The sequence below is a fragment of the Endocarpon pusillum genome (assembly GCF_000464535.1).
Source record: "Endocarpon pusillum Z07020 unplaced genomic scaffold scaffold1300, whole genome shotgun sequence".
Classification (NCBI taxonomy): Eukaryota; Fungi; Ascomycota; class Eurotiomycetes; order Verrucariales; family Verrucariaceae; genus Endocarpon; species Endocarpon pusillum.
This window is the reverse complement of record NW_006913659.1, coordinates 309,347-327,166: the sequence shown is the minus strand read 5'-3', so window position 1 is coordinate 327,166 and position 17,820 is coordinate 309,347. Positions and strand designations below refer to the sequence as shown.

Sequence of the window (17,820 nt, the reverse complement as noted above, 5' to 3'; positions counted from 1 at the left end):
ACCTTCCCTCGCAGAGACTCCCACAGAGCTGCTGGATTCCAGCCTTGCGCCCACATACTACGTACCCTGAAGTGGTCCGGGATCAGCATTGGTAAAAGTTCCACATCCAGATTGCAACTGATCAGACCCTGTTTTCTTATTGGGCGTACATTGCAACCCACCGCCTCCATTTTATTGGTGGCGTCAGTTTCCCAGTAGTCCGTTGCTGTTGGAGCATTGCTATTGGTTTTACACAGTACGGAGCACTAGTTGAGCAACCACACGAATCCCCTAATTTTAAACCCGAAGTTCATGCAGTCATGCAGCCTTGCAACAGCCTCAGCCTCGCATGCCCACTCTCGAGTCTTCTTTATCAACCCCTCACCCATCGAATACTCACCCAAAATCTGGTATGCTCCAACAATTGGGTGCTGTCAGAATAAGGTATCTGTTACGGCATAAGTCACTGATTACCTTTCGGTCTCATAAGCCTTTCCATGATGAAAGAAACGTCGAAGCTGCAGCCTGTCGCTGGACCCTCTATCAAGGAAGCTGAGGTCGAGTAAGCTTAACTGAATTGACTGGTGTACAGCGAGCTCACTTCCTCGCAGTATTGTTTTTGTACATGGTCTTCAAAGCACTTTTGATCGGACATGGTCTGGAGTCAACTCCTCGGTCATATGGCCCCGTGACCTTCTTCCAAAAGACATTCCAGGCGCTCGTATTTTTGCGTATGACTACAATTTCAGGAATGCTTCGGTCATCAGGCCCGACGCTGCCTCGCATGGCCTCAGGCAGTTTCTCAAGGAACTTACGGAACACAATGTATGGTGGTCCTCTACCTTTGAAAGGCTTTGGGAATCCTAACCAGGCTCAAGTCGGCTTACCACTAATAAATCACAGGCCGGACTGCCAATTATTTTTGTTGCCCATAGTTTGGGGGGGCTTATCCTCCAAAATGCCTTGTTGAAAGAGTCAAAACTCAACAAATCATCTATACTGACATCCGCAAGCGGCATTATCTTCCTAGGAACACCTCGCTTTGAACAGGACGAGGAATGGTCCAAGTTTAGAGCATCTGTGTCGAAAATAACCAAAGCCACCAGTTTACCTGACACTAGAGAACTTACGCGGCTTGGTCGTGAAAGCATCGAGTTTGCTTCATGGCTGACGACACGCTCTGCAAGTACTATAGCCACCTGGTGCTTCTACGAAAGCTTGCCGGTATATCGCATGGGCATTGTAGGGGCCAAATATTCCTATCCAATCCCTGACCTCTTTGGTAATATGTCTCTGACTGGTTGATAATGCAGCTCGTGCCAAAGGAGCGGGCAGTCATTGTTAATGACCAAAGCTCACCGCTTCAGTCCGACCATTTCCGGCTCTCGAAATGCGATAGTGTCAGCGACACCCAGTACCAAGCCATTCGGTACAGGCTGAAATGCATGTGCGACAAAAGCAAAGGTACAGAGAATGAAGGTGATATAAGGCCAAAGCGCATCGGAAGCATAGATAGTCGTGAATTAATAATTGATGCCGTTGGTGAGCTCGAACCTGCCAGAAGAACCATAGAGCTTGCTCTAGCCCTTGAAGACCACGGACACCCAGGGGCTGCCGAAACTGTTTATGACAGGGCGATTGAGGAATGGACCACAAACCACAGCTCTGAAAGCCCGGTTGTGTGGTTCTGCTTGTGGAAGAAGTCAACTATATTGCGTGATCGCGGCAAATTCTCAAAGGCAGAGAATTTGTGCAAGCAGGTGCTGAAAGAAGCGGCTCCAGTGAACGAAACCGTCTATTTGCAGAGCATTGGCAACCTTGCCTTGATCATGAGAGCTCAGGGACAGTTGAATCAAGCTTACACAACTCTTCGCGATACCTTGGAGGGAATTGCGGTAGATCCGTATCAGGATATCTCTCACGTGCAAGTAGTTAGTATCCTAGGGACTGTGTTAAACGATCTGGGTTTCCCGAATATTGCACTACTTCTGGCCAGGGATGTCTTGTCGGCTTCTGGGGCTCTCCTTGGTTCAACGGATCCATTCACTCTAGATCAAGCATCGAGGTTGTCCTTAGTCCTTTCTGATCAGGGTCATTTTGGCTTAGCCGAAGAGATTGATCGACGCTCTCTGGATGCGCTTCAAACGACCTTTGGCACTAATCACCCTCGATCACTACAAACCGCGACACGCCTCGCGAATAATTTGCGCTATCAAGGTCACTGCGAGGAGGCTGTAAAGATTGCTGAAATGACACTTAAAGCGCAGGAAATACAGCTCGGCCCTTCCCATCGGAGCTCGATTTTGACGAAATATTGTCTTGCCGCGGCTTACTTTTTGCAAGGTCGCTTGAGGGAAGCAGAAATGCTTTTCACTGAAGTAACGAGGGGATATACCGAGATGCTTGGCGAAAACCATCCCGACACTGTATTGACCAGACAAGCTTTAAAATTTGTCAAAGATGCCATCGAATCAACTTACCTGGAGTCAGGACTTAGCGATAAGATGAATGAATTTTTCAAGAAGCCTGCATCGCGAAAGGAAGCTGCATCCATGGTTAATAACCGTGAAAAGTTTCCGGAGCTAAACTTAGGATCCACAGACGTAAACGAAGCCCTCCGGGTCGCTGCAATGAAGAATGACGATGCAGCATTTGATGCAGCGCTTGAGCGGGGCGCAAAGCAAGAGTCAATCGGCGGGCTTTGCGGGACCGCCCTTCACGCAGCTTGTTTTAGTGGGAGCGAAAGGATGGTCAACAAACTGTTACACTCCAAGGCCAACCCTAACATTCAGGGAGGTATTTTTGGGACTCCGCTTCGGGCAGCGTCATTCAGCGGACACGCGGCCATTGTACAGACGCTCTTAAAATCAGGGGCGGATCCTAATATCAACGGAAACCATGGCTCCGCTCTTCAAGCAGCTCTGTTCAGTAACCACGGGGATATATTTCGAATCCTTCTCAAGGCCGGAGCCGATCCAAACATGTCAGACATGTGGTACGGTACAGCGCTGCATGAAGCGTCGATGGCTGGTCAGCAGCAGATGGTCGACATCCTGCTCGAGGAGAAAGCGAAGCCGAACATACGGGGCGGGGTTTTTGGAACCGCATTGGGCGCCTCTGCCTGGAAGGGAAGCGTGGCCATCACTAATTCGTTACTCGAACATGGGGCAGATGTGGAAGCCTTTTTCAATGGAAGAAATGCACTCTATATTGCGGCGGCGGCGGGAAACAGAGATGTCGTGGCCGTGCTTGTGAAGAGATCTACCGGCTTTTCCGACTCCTTGAAACAAGAGGAGCACATCGGACCACCGAAGATGTCTCCGAATCAAGATGTATTAGGATCCAACACTTATAGGGCAGATGAAGTGAAGTCCGAGAAGACTAGAAAGAAGAGACAGGGACACAGAAGCTTTATACGTATCATTCGCCAAATTATGTGCAGGGTGTGAAAAGACAATATAAATCAGTATCTGTGACGGCTGCGAAGGAGTTCTTGAATTTGATATAGGCTGCCGGACAGGTGAAACAGGGTACATGCCAGAGGAGGACATGCAACCAACGACTCTAGTGGCTTTGATGCCTTTTGGTGTTAGTGTTTTTGTAGTTCTTGACTCTATATTCGGGTTGCTAAGAGAAACAGATCCGTACGTCATTCGCTATATTGTTTGGTTATCTAAAGTGTTCATTACAACTTTGAACTAAAAAAGATACAGCTTATCAATCTCATTACCTCTAGTCAAGCATACTCGTCAGAATAATAGGCCGTAAGCTCCTTACATGCTTTATATGACAAGGCAAAAGGATTAGATTAGCGAATTCAAGACTGTTTTGAGCTATATTTTCACGCCTAATATTGGCGAAAAGAGATAAGAATTAACTAATACATAAAAGACATTAAGTGAACATGGATGGAATCAACACTTGACATGTCGTTCAAATAACATCTTTGTAAGCTTCCCTTTCAATACGTGCATCACTTGTATTTCAACTCGAGTAGCATTCAAGCACTGCTTCTATCAGTCTCAACCCTATCTCGGCGCCGAGTCTATTGGCGTCAAGCGCTTACTTCAGCGTTAACAGACCTACTAATATAAGAGCACTTAAGACTACCTCTAATCAAAACGATGGGAAAAGTAGAAGATGTTGAAAGAATTCGAATTACAAAATAATTTAAATGTTAATAGTACTAAGAATCACTATATATAGATATAATATGTGATTTCAAATACATGACATAGACAGTTGGGTGGCGTGCATACGGGCCTAACACTAGATCTTTATCACACACAGCATGCCAGGCTCACTTGGAGATGGCTCTCCTGCCGGTCTACTCCCGGAACCCAAGTAACATTAGTGTAGCACTAGTAGTCGGTCAAATGGCGGTAAGCCACCGACTAGAATAAGACTTACACACCACCGCTTTTGAGAGGTCTCATTTCTGTTTCTGGCCACTGGCCTTGTACAGCAGACCTGATAGACAAAAAGAAACAAAAAAAAAACAAGTTCTGAATGTGTAAAAATGTGTTTAGGCAAGACTACTCCATGTTGCACAACTAACTTTGATCTCTGCATCTGTCAAAGTAGCATATATTCCATCTCAAAAAACTTCAGAAGCTGGCTCAAGATCCGCAGGCATTGTCTCTTCACTCCTCGTAAGCGTTCGTCTCAAACTTTGCGTCCTAGCAGCATGACGTCCACTCGAGTCTTTTGAGCCCCAATATGTTGGCAAAACAGATCGGCCCTCCCACGCTGTTTGCTCCATGAAGCGTGAAGCGTGCAACCAAACCACCAAAACGACAAGAACCGAGACAGCTAGGTAGCAGATCTTCTAGGCGCCCTAGCATCCCTCTGTCCAACAGCCGCATAGCTAATAGGGCTAGATTTAAGTTCGAACCGTCGTGATTCGACATTGAGAACAAGCTTTTCTGTAACAAACGCAACAGTAGGGATTATTGGTGCAGCTTTGCGGACCATAATTGCACTGACAGCAATAGTAGACGACCCCAATACCTGGTCCAGGAAAGTTTATAGGATTAGGTGAATGCATTGTTGTTGCAATAACGTCTGCACGAAAGTATGGTTCATCAGCTGTGGCGAGACGTAGATGATTTGCTGATGTGCTGACGTCCGTGGAGAGATCGAGGACGGAAGTTGCGGTTTTTAAGAGTAGCCTGGTTGGGTCATCTTGAAGGGAGACAGTGAGACTGTCACGAAATTTAGACAGGTGCTTCCTCGTTGACGGCGCTTTGCGCATGGTTATTGGTGGACGAAAGTCGAGGCTGATATGCTAATGCTGGGAAGACAGGCTCGAATGACTCTTCTGGCAAGTGGTATGAAGAAGCTGGTGCAGGTACAGACCCGATTTAACCTGCTCTTAGAGTGGCGACAAAGGTCTCTGTCTTGTGAGGACCGAGATAAGATGGGTGTAGTGATTTAGGAATTCAGCTGCAAGTGTGCTTCGGTGGCTAGATGTTGAAAAAAGGTCTCGACCATGCTTAGATTAAATGATGGAGCGTAATAAAGCAGTTATATGAATGTATTCCGCGTGATATAGTTCTTCAGATGAAATCTAGGAAGGAAAACCTACCGTGCCAGAAAGCGAAAGCAAGATTTCGAGGGAAGCAGCTAAATTATACTCAGTAGTCGTCCTGCAAAGACTTTTAGAAGATAGGCAAATCAGATTCCGCATTCAACGAGGCTGCTTCAACGGGAACGAGTAGTAACCAGTTACCAGAGAATATACAAGCCAAAGATGTCACTGATCAGGTGATGGCTGGTTGATTGATGGGTTCTATCGATCGCCATTTGCGTCATATCAGCACAGAGCTGTAGGGCACAACACGGGTGCCTCTTCCATTTGGCCTTTGGAAGCTCGAAATGCGAGATGTGCCATGATGGTTAAAAAGAAGCCTCAATGGTGATGCCTCCCGGAGCAATCTGGTTGGTAGTTCATCTGCCAAGGTTTAATGAGGCTTGAAACGGAGCAGACTTGCCGCGCCAATGCGTGGAACTTTGGTGATCTAGCCAATCGGCTTCACCTCTCTCCGACGCCAATCGTAATTGCAGCATCTCGCGGCTGACAAGCAGATGAGTCGCTCGCACACTGCTGCAAGATGTTTGCATTGTCACCTCTACCTTGCCGCGGAGACTGTCCTCATCTGGCTGGTCCGGTGATCTCGATTCGCCTGTGCTGCTCACTTGTGTACAGCTTGTGCGGATCAAATAACATCCAACATCTAAGTTGAGTACATGTTCAATTAATGGAAGTATTGGCAATGTTACTTCCAAGTGCAAATTGTTTACCATCCACCAGCCCGGCATGACTGAAACGCATTACAGAACGTCGGAGGAAGAGTGGGATCGCCACAAGGACATCATCCGGAACCTTTATGTTGAAGAAAACAAGACCTTGGAGGAGCTTATGGCGCTTATGTTGCGTGATCACAGCTTTCGTGCTACGTAAGTAATCCCGCGCTGTCTTTGGATGTATTGGTCACATTATATGCAGGAAAAAGATGTACAAAATGAGATTCGCTAAATGGGGCCTCCATAAATACAACAGAGAGGACGAAATGATGGCTATCCTCTCTAAAAAGACCGAACGGGCCGCCGTTGGCAAGAAGTTCGCGTTCCAGCTCCGAGGACGCCAGGTAGACATGGAAAACGCCGAACGCTACCTCAAGCGCAAGGGCATCACCACTCGAGATATCATGGCCTGGAGGGCTACAGGTGCAACCACGCCACCAGGTCTGCGTTGCTATACTCCAGAGTTTATACGGCCATATCCCGCAGCCCCGAAGATGTTCCACATTCCGGAAAGTCTTTCGCTGATATCCGAACTTATTTTATGGGTTCATTCGAAGCGGGAACGTGGATTTCGAATGGTGTTGAGCATTTATGCTTCAGCATTAAGGCAAATCATACCTCCTCCAAGGTATTTGAAGATATTCGTCAAAATCTCATATCAGCCTGCCTTCTCATTAGCGAGCAATTATACCCCAAAGCATTTACCCAGCTTGAATCTGTATGTTCCAGGGTTCGGGACATAGTGAATGCAGAAAGCCCCGAAACAATAGCAAGATTTATTGAGATGTTGATTCTTGTCAGAGCCTTTGGGGATCCTGAGCTTGTCGAGATTCTTCTCAAGCAGTTTGCGGAAATGTCTGCGGTCATACTACGCACACCAGCGCATCCGATGTCTCGTATATTTGCTGGTCTATGTCGCCTGGAACTGCCCCAATTTGAAGAGGTGGCTCTCAAAGCCTGGGATTGCATGAACGACGTGTTTCAGAAGGTTCTCGGTCCATCACACCTGGGCACTTTGACGAGCAAGCTCGACAGGCTTAGTACTGCGACGACCTCACTCGACACGGAAAATCCAGATGGCCATCTTGAGATCATATTGAATTCAGGCCGGGAAGAATCTGGAAGTGACGCGTTGCGCTCAATTGCGGTACTCCAGGGTCTAGGCACTTATTTTGTCAACCGCAAGCGGTATGCTGAACTCCAAGAAACAGGTGGCGACATCGTTAACTGTGTCAAAAATTGGGATCCGGGGGACCCTGAAGGTACAAGATTATATCGCTGCGGTTTCGATTTCATGGCTACAGCACAATTCGCATTAGGTCAATATAAGCAAGCTATGTCGTCCTTCGGACTTCTTGTCGACCTTGCCTCAGCAGACTTATGTTCGGAAAACTCACAGGCGTGGGAATATCAGGCCAAGTTCGAGGAATGCTTACGCAAAATGAGCAGTCATGTCGAACGAGAATCCGGGCCAGCTCCCGTCCCTTAGCAACAAATGCTTACAGTTGTTGGTTACCAATCAGTAGAATTCTATCTTGACTAATTCGCTGTGCAATTCCATTGGATTTCACGTGATATCTTCCAATTTACCAGTCTTGTACAGAGAGGAGCGAAGACGCGGTGATGAGACAAGTGCGACCGGAGTCAAGGCGCAGGGTCTTTCGAATTTGCTGTTCTAACAGCTGCGCAGACACTTCCATGATTATCTCTCTTCGACAGTAATGACGTGGAGACCTGGAGATGGCCTTGATATCACGCCTCTGGAATTTCTCAGATTTTGACCGACAAATTGTGGTCCAAGCGCCATAGAGACGGAGGTTTGAAGAGTAGCCACCAACCCGCATACCCTCTTCTTGCCTAGGCTTACGGAGTACTTACAACAAAATTATCAACTTTAATTAATTCAACTGACGGGAACACTATTCTCAATAAGGCAAGGCAACCAATTTAGTGACACGAGAAATATTTCCTATTTAGGATGATTTGGAAACCTTTATGAAGGGTTATATTGTCTCCTGAAACCGGCCGAGGAATCCAGATCTGATGTACATTACTCAGTCGCGCGAGGAAGAGAAACAAGTTGAAATCCCCAATAGCGTTTGTGACCATGCTCAGGTTGACTTGACTTATACTTTCCGACTTGGTCCCTAGCATGGTTGCGGCTTACATGCGGCTCCTCTCGCTTATCGTGCATTTTAGTCTGCCGCTACGAAATGCATCCATCCGAGTTGGGATGCCTGAGAGGGCTGGGGCTCGACCCAGTGCGCTTCCTTCCAACAGAACACAAGGTCCAGATGTTGCCCACCTTTTTTAGATCATTGGAATCATATTCCTGGATGAGAAGTACTCTAAACCGGGGTAGATAGGTCAGTGTTGACATTGTAGCTTTCTATAACCATGTCGAATACGCCACTTTCTGCACCGGCAAAGAATCCTTCCATTGCTGCACCTTCGCTCGTAAATTGGGCTGTCCCAGCCACTGAAGATGGAAGGGGGCGTAGGGCAGCATTGGTATCTGCAGCCTTCAAAAGTGTCCCTACAGCAGATTCAAGAATTCCGCTGGCAATCTCAAGAAACTCTGCGCTCTTACTCGAGACGCGCAGTGTCCAGCGATACTCCTGCAGGCGGCGCTGATAGACTTCGACCTCCTCTGAAGTGATTGCCGTGACCCATAATAAGCCGTTGAAGGCACCGATCATGGCAAAGTTCACCTTGGAAGCGAAATACCAGAAAGACTGTAGATGCTCTGGCTTCAAGCGGTTGAAGAAGTCCAGAGCGCTCACAAGCCGGGCTTTGGCTGCTGATCTGCAGACTTGAGTAAGGTACGGATCAGTGTTTGACGACAGAGATCGAATAATTCGCCGATGCAGTGTTATTTCAAGAGCGAAGTAAGCTAGATGGAGATAACCTTGGGAGGAAAGTCTTCTCGCCTTCAGACTGTCCATGCGAAGACACTCCGGCATGTCTGCATACCAAGCTCGCAGCTTGAGCTGAATAGGTTTCGCCCTCTCAAGCACATATTTGGTTGTGTCAACCGCCAAACGGATTTCGGCTTCGGCTTTCTGCGAATATAAAGCCTCAAGGATATCAGACAACATCTTCGAGAGGACAATCATTGCGCTAAAGAGTGTACGTCCCTTTTCGACCTCTGAGCTGCCGTCCTCCTCGTCCTCATCAGCTGCGCTCTCCGGGAAATCGCTTCCGGTGACTTCCTGCACGGCCCAGTTGGAGGAGGAAATGTGAGGCGGCCGGCCATATACCAAAGCAGACCAAATATCCTGCATGAATAACGCCCAGCCTAGTCTTTTCCGAAGACCTTTCTCCCATGACGGTATTCGCCATGTACTGCAATCAAGATGCAATCCTAGATCTTGACCAATTGCAACAAGCTGCGCAGTCAGCATCCACGAGTAATCCTGGCGCGGCCGTTGCAGAAGTAATAAGCCCGCTTGCACTGTAGAAAGCTTTGCCCTTTGAGCGACCTCTTGAAGACCGCGAATAGCCAAGTCTTCCAGCTTGGCCACCTCGGGCTTGTGCATTTCGACCAGGTCGGGGCTGTACGACCACCAATTGAGAGCTAGTAAATAGACCGCGGCAAGCAGGGGTGGTGAGAATTCTCGATGTGTCCGCCCGTACTTTTCCAGAAAGACCCTTTTGTGTAGAATTGGAAAACTTGGATGAATGATCCGGAAGTAGATCTTGACGAGTGCCTCTCCATGAGGAGCTACGATATTCTCGATGGTATCCAATGTTTCAACGTCTCTTTTCTTGTCCTCAGGATCTTCCAGGAGCTGCCAAAAGTGATCAACCTCACTGATCCTTCGAAACGACCCTTTGCCGGCAGGGCTTTCGCCTTTGGAATCATCGTACAACCTCAGGTCGAGGAGAGCTGGTTCATATTCGGCAGTGGCCCCGATGTACCTGGCGTGGCGATGATTCTGTAGGCCGAGTGTGGCCTTCAATAATGAAGGTCCCCGCAGGTTGGCGTAGTCCTCTAGGACAGACTCAGTCTGGTCAAATGGCTGTGGTTCTCGACACATGGGAGTTACATCGAAGGATCTGCGCGTAGTCAGAAAGACCGCGTCATTTGTAGCGACAATATCATTACATTCTTTTCGATTTGTCTGGAATTCCGGCCGCAGCAGACACTTTCCGCTTCCTTGGAATGGTTCCTCGCTGGAATGTACATGGTTGGTGGTGGAACTCACACAGCACACACGTGGTACAATCTTCATTAATCACACACCGGCTCTTGCGTCTGCGGCAACCATCGCATGGTCGTTGCACGCGAGCTGTAAGATTTCCGTTTTCTGAGGGCCGCGAACCATCTGATGACGCTACTGCTGTTTCTGGCGATTGAGTAGTGTGTACTTCCTGCATGGTGCCAAATGTCAAGCGATACTGTAGCCGCGCCTTCGTGCATGGTGTTTCCCAATTCTCAGGCTGAAAATTGTACGGGAGCAAGATGACTGCTTTGCCTTTACACCTCAATATCGTTCAGACAGGGTACTTCCTTTTTGAAGGCCGAATTCGTGGCTCAACCCAGCGACCGCATGCCGGGACAAGGGAAAGCTCTGGAGCTGAGCGTCCATCTCAGTTCCAGATCTTGCCGCTCACAAGGAGCCATGGCTTTTACGGGGATTCGTGGCGTCGATTTAGGAAGGGTAGCGATAAGGAAGCCTTGTCAACCAATGAAAAGCACGCTGACCAAACGAGTTCTTAGTGAGGCCAGTTTAGCTACACACCACGAAGCCAAACTGAGGAAGAGTAGGCGCGCCGACTTGTATGTTACTTGTGGAACCATAGTAGGATATAATTACAAAGATGAGCACGAATTGAGATTCGGTTGAGATTTTCTTTGCGAACTGCGCGCACTTCGTAGATATAATTCGATGGAAAGGAGTTTGCTAATGATGTTACGCCTATTCTATGCCCTATCACCCTGACCGACAGCTTCAAAAAATCTTTGCGCAATGCCCAGTATTTCACTATCGGTGCAACTTGCCCCAAGGAATGTAATGCTGAATGGAAGCTCGCCTTTTCCTGACGAGTCGATTTCGCTCGCTTGGTAAGTACCTGCTGGAACTGCAACTGCGCACAGATCCAAGACGTTCCCGAAGTGGGTGAAAGTACCCAGTTTCGCATTTAGATCGATAGGGTCGACCAGCATCGAGGAGATGAGAGGATGCTCTGGAGCTGTTGGCACCACAATCACCGATAGTCCATCCGTCCCCGCGGCAGCAAATTGTGAAGATGCCTGTCTAGTAAGAAGGGATTTAGCTTGAAGGTCTCGGTAAGCCTGTACTGCGGTACTCTGTCTTGCGATTACATCCTCGAAGAGCTTCAGTATCACGGGGTGTAGATCTTGTCTGTTCTTTTCAAAGAAATCGTCCGGTAAACTTGCTAGTCTTTCCGAGACGAAGGTTCCTTGGTAGAGCAGATCGCCCGCCTTCTGGAATGGAGCCCAGTCGACGGCAACCAGGGTTCCACCGATAATTTGCAGGTGCTGTATGGCTTGGTTGAACATGCGACGATAGACAGGCGAGCAGATTTCAAGAACTTCCGGCGGCGGCACACCAAACTTGAATGACCGAGCCAGTTGCCCAAGAGAGTTGACATGCCGTTCCAAAGGAAAACTGTTTCTCGCGTATCGATCATTTCCGTCATATGCCTCGCAGCACTGCCATACAGCACGTGCATCTTCCACATTCTTGGCAATGATGGCAACGCAATCCAGAGAAGGGCACGCAGGCGTCACGCCTTCGATGGAGATTAACCCACGGGTAGGTTTGTAACCCACAACACCATTGTACCCAGAAGGTACGCGACCACTACCCGCAGTGTCTGTTGCCAAGGAGAATGTCACCAGATCGGCCCCAACGCTGACGCAACTGCCGCTTGATGATCCACCTGAGATGTATTTCTCATTGAAAACGGAGTGAGGGATTCCGTACGGGCTGCGGCATCCGCTTAGACCTGTAGCGAGCTGATCTAGGTTGACCTTCCCCATGAATAAGCCGCCCTGTTCCAGAACGAGGTCATATGCTCGAGCTGATTTGGGCGGAATATGTGCCAAAGGTGGACATGCCGTCGTCGTGTGGAGTCCAGCAACGTCAATGCTATCCTTCACATTGAAAGGAATACCGTACAGAGACGGCAGTGCGTGCTTCTCCGGATACTTCTCTGCCAGCTTCTTTGCATCTGCGAGCACCGCGTCCTTCGATCGTAGGTATATCCAAACACCCGGATCAATTCTCTGATACTTCTCAATCCTGTCGTATAGTGCCTCAGCAACGGATATAGGTGAAAGACCATTCCGATAAGCTGCGTGTAAGCTGGTGATGTCCAACGATCCATCCCAATATGGAGGTGTCTGAGGTGGTGTCGTGGGTCCGAGAGAGATATGTGGTTGCCTATAAGAGTGGAGAGCGTCTTGAAGAGGTTGCAACTCCCCAACGAATCCAAAGAGACCCTGAGACCAATGAATCATATCAAGGCTTGCAGCTTTGAAGTCTGAGTTGTACCCTGCAGTCGCTTGCACTATGCCGCAGCATTCAAAACCGCGGTCGTTGGCTTCTCGGATGGAAGTCGAAAAGCAACATTCAGTTGTCACCCCTGACACTAGTAGGTGGGTGATACCTCTCGCCTTGAGCTTGTGCATAATGCGAGTATTCCAGAAAGCACCCTTGCCAGGCTTGTCAATCACCACCTCGCCAGGCAAAGGCCGCAGCTCATCAACGATGTTGTGGCCATATTCACCCCGAACAAGGAGTCGGCCAAGCTCGCCCTTGTCGCCAATTACCTTTAGATGTTGTGAATTCCCAGGTGCTGCTGCTTGACGAATGATTTTTGAGGATGGACAATCTGATAGATCGCGGACATGGCCTTCTCGGGTATGGAATATACTGAGCCCGGCAGCTCGGCATGCCTCGAGAAGAGCCTTAGTTGGACCAATTGACGCCTGAACCGCTTCGAGATTGCCTCCCTGGATCTCTCCGAAGCCGCCTTGACAGATGAAGTCCCTTTGCATGTCAATCACAAGCAGCGCTGTTGTTCTTATGGGAAAAGTGAAAGGATACGGTTTGGCAATGAAGGTCAGAGTGGGGACATCTCGCGAGGTCGCCATCTTCACCGAGTTCAGCAAGCACCACTAGCTCACGGTATGCAATATTCTACGATGTTAGCTAATGGCAGTGGAAAAATGGAAGGTAAGGGAGGTCAAGCAAAATATTTGATCTTTGACCAAGACCCCTACTTGAGCAATATGCCTTGCCAGATGATAGATCGAAGGACTTTGACTCGTTCAGGGAGTTGTACAGCTGTTGAGGCCTCCGGCTGCTAGTCAAGGCCTTCGGGCAGCCGGCGGCCATGATACGTATCTGTGATGCCGGATGCTGCGTGTGCACAACAAGCCGGATTGATGATTGATAATTGTGTGGTGTTGCCTGATAAGAAGAGCTCATCAGCCTATCAGCAGAGCACATCACGTGATCGGGCCTTGTCGTTCCCATCTTCTCGCCGCCGGCCAAATCTATCTAAGTTAGTTAGCGGCCATATTCAGCTTTCCTGCACTCCAACCAATACCAATGCACATATTACCTTATCCATACGACCAGTGCCATCCTCATCCTCATTGGCACCTTATCATGGACGTTAGTGCTCAGCCCAGATGCATCTCTCCTCAGAGCCGCCGGCGAGCACTTGCCCGTAGCTGTGTCCCGCCGCCCTCTCTAACTAGCAAATGATTTTCATGTGTATATCTGTTCTCTCTCCTTACACATTGTTCTATCTTGTGGCTGGATTTCAAATCAACTTTCGAGTCTATTTCATTCCATGACATCCGCCATAAACATGTCACATTTCTTCTTCTCCACCTTGTTCTAGTCCGAGGATCTGCAACCATTCGAAACTTTTGCTCAAAGTCTTTACCCATATTCCATCAGCATTATGTCTATTCTCTCACCTAAGCGTTGGAAGGCGAAGATTGAGCCCCATCTGCATTGGCGTGTCCCTTTTGAGCCCGGTGTGTACGGGAACAGCCCTCGATGGTCTAACAAAGATCTTGATCCTATTCCGCCCAAGCGGCGTACATGGGGTGGTCTGGTACGTTTCTCAAGTCCACAACCAAACCTTCTAACCAGAAAAACTAGGATTATTGGGCATACTGGACGTCTGACATGCTCGCACCGCCTTTGGCTGCGACCGTCTCCAGTGTCATGTCACTGGGGTTTACTGCCCGCGAGACGATCCCCATTGTCTTCTTCGGTTTCGCCATCTGCTCTGTTGTGGTGACCCTAACGGGCAAGATGGTCAGGCCTAACACAAATCAATTAAACTCCAGGCGCTGACAACTTTCAGGGAGCAACCTATGCTATTTCCTACCCAGCCATTGTCAGGACCTCTTTTGGCATGTACGGCTCATACCCGGCCATATGCCTCCGTGCTTTCGTTGCTGCAATGTGGACTGCCATTCTCTGTGTGCAAGCCGGTGCATTTCTCCAGAATTGCATTGAAGCTATCTGGCCCAGCTTCGAGCGCTTACCGAACCATTTGCCAGAGAACGCTGGAATTACTTCGGCTGGTCTCCTCTGCTTCTTCCTCTACTGGATTGTTCAAACGATCTTGGCACTCATGCCGATTGAGAAACTCCGAATTCTCTTTCTTGTCAAAGCTGTTGTCGTTCCGCCTACCTTCCTCGCCCTTTTCCTCTGGGCAGTCATTGTCACTCATGGCGGTGGGGAACTCGTAACTGGCAAGGCGCAGATCACTTCCACCTACATGAATACCGCTTACTCTGCTTTGACCGGTCTCAATGTCATCATCGGCCTGTTCTCATCCATGGCAGTCAACATGCCTGATTTTGGACGGTTTTCCAAGAATCGACTTGGAGGCTACCATCAATTCTTCGCACTCCCAGTAATCGGTACTCTGGGCAGTCTGACTCCAATTTTTGTTACCTCTGCACACAGCTATATTTGGGGCGAGTTCGAATGGTATATGCCCGCGGTGATTGGGAAGTTTGACTCCCGTGCCGCCAAGTTCTTTACAGCCTTTTCTTTTATGCTCGCCACTATTGGTAACCAGATTGCAGCAGGAACATATGTACGTTGCCCCAGTTGCCCTGCCTCTATCTAAGTTTACAAGCAGCAGCCATTTTCCAACGATGTTTCCGGTCTGTACCCAAAGTATATCAATATCTTCCGTGCTACCATCTTCATCTCCATTTTCTGCGTCGTCAGCACTCCCTGGAATATCATCAAGAACGCTGCTGGCCTACTAGCCTTCTTATCCGGCTATTCCTGCTTGATGGGTCCTCTTGCCGGGGTGATGGTCAGCGACTATTACCTGATCAAGAAGCGGAAGCTCAACATCCATGAAGTCTACCGCGACCATGGCATCTACCACTATAGACATGGTGTCAATTGGCGTGCTTATGTGGCCTTCTTTGCCGGTGTCGGTCCCCTGATCCCCGGATTTGCCAAGTCAATTGATAATAAGCTCAATGTTGGTGGTGCCTGGCAGATCTTTACCTTTGCCTGGATTTTCGGCTTCACCATCAGCTTGTTGACGTACTATGTTATTGTGAATTACATTTCCGGTATCCGAGAGGCTAACGTGGAGGTTGCGGTTTATCCAGCCCAGAAGAGCGATGGTTCTTCTGATGTGGAGAGTGGAAGTGGTGAGATCTACGAGGAGAAGAGTGGTCTCGATGCCAAGACGAAAGAGGTTGACTCTCCCTTGTAATTCGATGATTTCCGATACCCTGTTTCTTTCACCGTGTTGGTCAAAGGTTTGGGGCCTTTCCAGGCGGTTGACGATTTCCCAGCGGATGATTGCGTATGTAGCGTTTCTTCCATCGAATCCAACTGCCAGCGTCTACACGGAACAACTTGACAGTAGCGCAGGACCCGCTCGGAGTGATCGATTCGTCGACTTGGTATGACTGTCTCGATTTATCGTTCACCCAGGCTCCACGAAAGGTGACCATATCTAGTGCTAGTTTGAATAAATGATGTTCGGCAAAGTATCGAACCCAGGCAATGGGTCACTGCGAGGTAAACCTGGAAATCTTGCCAATACAAGGAGAGGTGAATCTGCTCCTCGCTCACCTTGACGCCTACATCACTCGCTCAGGCTGGTCCATATATGAGCATTGCGCGACTCTACCTTGTATTCTCTCGAAGGAAGCGGCTGAGCTCCAGATAGCAGGCACAAAGTAGCGTAGGCGGCAACCTTGGCTGAGACAGATCAAAGGGCAAAGTATTCGCGAGTGATAGGAACCGTAAGGTGGAACCTAATAACCTGAAGGACACAAAATTGGGCTCTCTGAACTGGGATTGGGTTCAGAATCTGGGTCTCACAAGGAGCCCAGGGTAAATTTTTGTTGATGTTCAGGGCTGCTCAGGCTTAGAACAGTCTTGCACAGGCTCAGGGCTGCTTATTCATCCCTCAAGTTACAGTCTCGTGTGCTTAGGTCTCAAAGTAGAAATGGAATTTAGAGAGGTCAAGATCTAGGTGTGGATATTCTAGGATTCGCTGATAACCTTAGAGATCGAATCTTTCGATAACGAACTTGCCCTAGCACCTATGAAAGGGACTTAGGCTTTATCATTTAGAGGTGTTTTGTCATCTCTTAATCCTTAGCTCTAACGATAAGCATGGGCAAGACGGTCTTCATCGAAGAAGGTAAGCTAGCAAAGACTTTTGTTGCACGTCTCCGTACTGAATCATTAAACAGCAAATTGTATTGGATTTTCAACGTCTTATTATGGCCAAACCATCTTCGATTTCAAACGCCTCCAACGAACCCGCATGTACCTATAAACTGCCCACGGAAGAACCACGAAATAAAGACAGCAGAAAGTCATATATGAATTTAAAATGCGTGTATCCTCTTGCAGATGCTGTACATGCCTAAACACCGTATATGGATAATATTGCGGGCCCTGGCGTGGAAGAGCGATGTCTGTGTTGTTTAAAACCCATGCACAGAGATTTTCGTCAAATGTCTGGAGCACAACCTGTTAGCCGCACATATACTCTGGGCACAACTTGTGAGAGACATGCAGTATTTTGAAGACAGATCTGCAGCAGCGCAAGCTGATTAGCGGTTATCGAAAGGGCATTATTTCTTGCAGCGATATCAAGCGCTCGAATGCTTGCTACCGTTGCCCATACTCCGCACAACCCAAAGCCAAGTGCGTACACCGTGGCGATGTAGGCAAATGAGATTTCCCCCATCCGCTGGGCGACAGGAGAGAAGAATATAGGCTCCTTTTGGTGTTCACCGTGGTCGAAGTGACCTTGGCAGATGCATCGCAGTTGCTGCTGAGCCTCCACCTGTCCTTCTGCTTGCTGAATCCGATCCGGCTGCGAGGTTGAGTGAGATGAATCCGCCATTGTCAAATGGTTACGATGCGTTTTTCGGGGACTTGATGAGATGTGTTCTTTTTGGTTTGATGATACAGAATTTGAGGATACTGAAGCATTCTCTGAAATGCTGCCGCTTTGTTTTGCCAAACTTACTGGACACGA

At 48.5% G+C, this 17,820-nt stretch overlaps 5 protein-coding genes across 5 annotated transcripts; 3 read left to right on the top strand and 2 right to left on the bottom strand.

Moving 5' to 3' along the window:
* Positions 1-479: 479 nt before the first annotated feature.
* On the top strand, positions 480-3,428 carry EPUS_00756 (uncharacterized protein; the record flags this gene model as incomplete). The annotated part of the gene is made up of 4 exons (XM_007801536.1): positions 480-541; positions 591-804; positions 883-1,221; positions 1,293-3,428. The coding sequence occupies 4 exons, from the start codon at positions 480-482 to the stop codon at positions 3,426-3,428; spliced, it is 2,751 nt and encodes a 916-aa protein (XP_007799727.1).
* Positions 3,429-6,298: 2,870 nt separating this feature from the next.
* On the top strand, positions 6,299-7,774 carry EPUS_00755 (uncharacterized protein; the record flags this gene model as incomplete). Its single annotated transcript, XM_007801535.1, has 3 exons — positions 6,299-6,438; positions 6,488-7,003; positions 7,087-7,774. The coding sequence occupies 3 exons, from the start codon at positions 6,299-6,301 to the stop codon at positions 7,772-7,774; spliced, it is 1,344 nt and encodes a 447-aa protein (XP_007799726.1).
* An 859-nt stretch (positions 7,775-8,633) lies between these two features.
* EPUS_00754 (uncharacterized protein) lies at positions 8,634-10,325 on the bottom strand (the record flags this gene model as incomplete). Its single annotated transcript, XM_007801534.1, has 1 exon — positions 8,634-10,325. One exon carries the CDS (start codon positions 10,323-10,325, stop codon positions 8,634-8,636), a length of 1,692 nt encoding a protein of 563 aa, XP_007799725.1.
* An 887-nt stretch (positions 10,326-11,212) lies between these two features.
* EPUS_00753 (uncharacterized protein) lies at positions 11,213-13,411 on the bottom strand (the record flags this gene model as incomplete). The annotated part of the gene is made up of 1 exon (XM_007801533.1): positions 11,213-13,411. The coding sequence occupies one exon, from the start codon at positions 13,409-13,411 to the stop codon at positions 11,213-11,215; it is 2,199 nt and encodes a 732-aa protein (XP_007799724.1).
* An 821-nt stretch (positions 13,412-14,232) lies between these two features.
* Positions 14,233-16,029, top strand: EPUS_00752 (uncharacterized protein; the record flags this gene model as incomplete). Its single annotated transcript, XM_007801532.1, has 4 exons — positions 14,233-14,388; positions 14,436-14,594; positions 14,644-15,387; positions 15,436-16,029. The coding sequence occupies 4 exons, from the start codon at positions 14,233-14,235 to the stop codon at positions 16,027-16,029; spliced, it is 1,653 nt and encodes a 550-aa protein (XP_007799723.1).
* Positions 16,030-17,820: the final 1,791 nt, after the last annotated feature.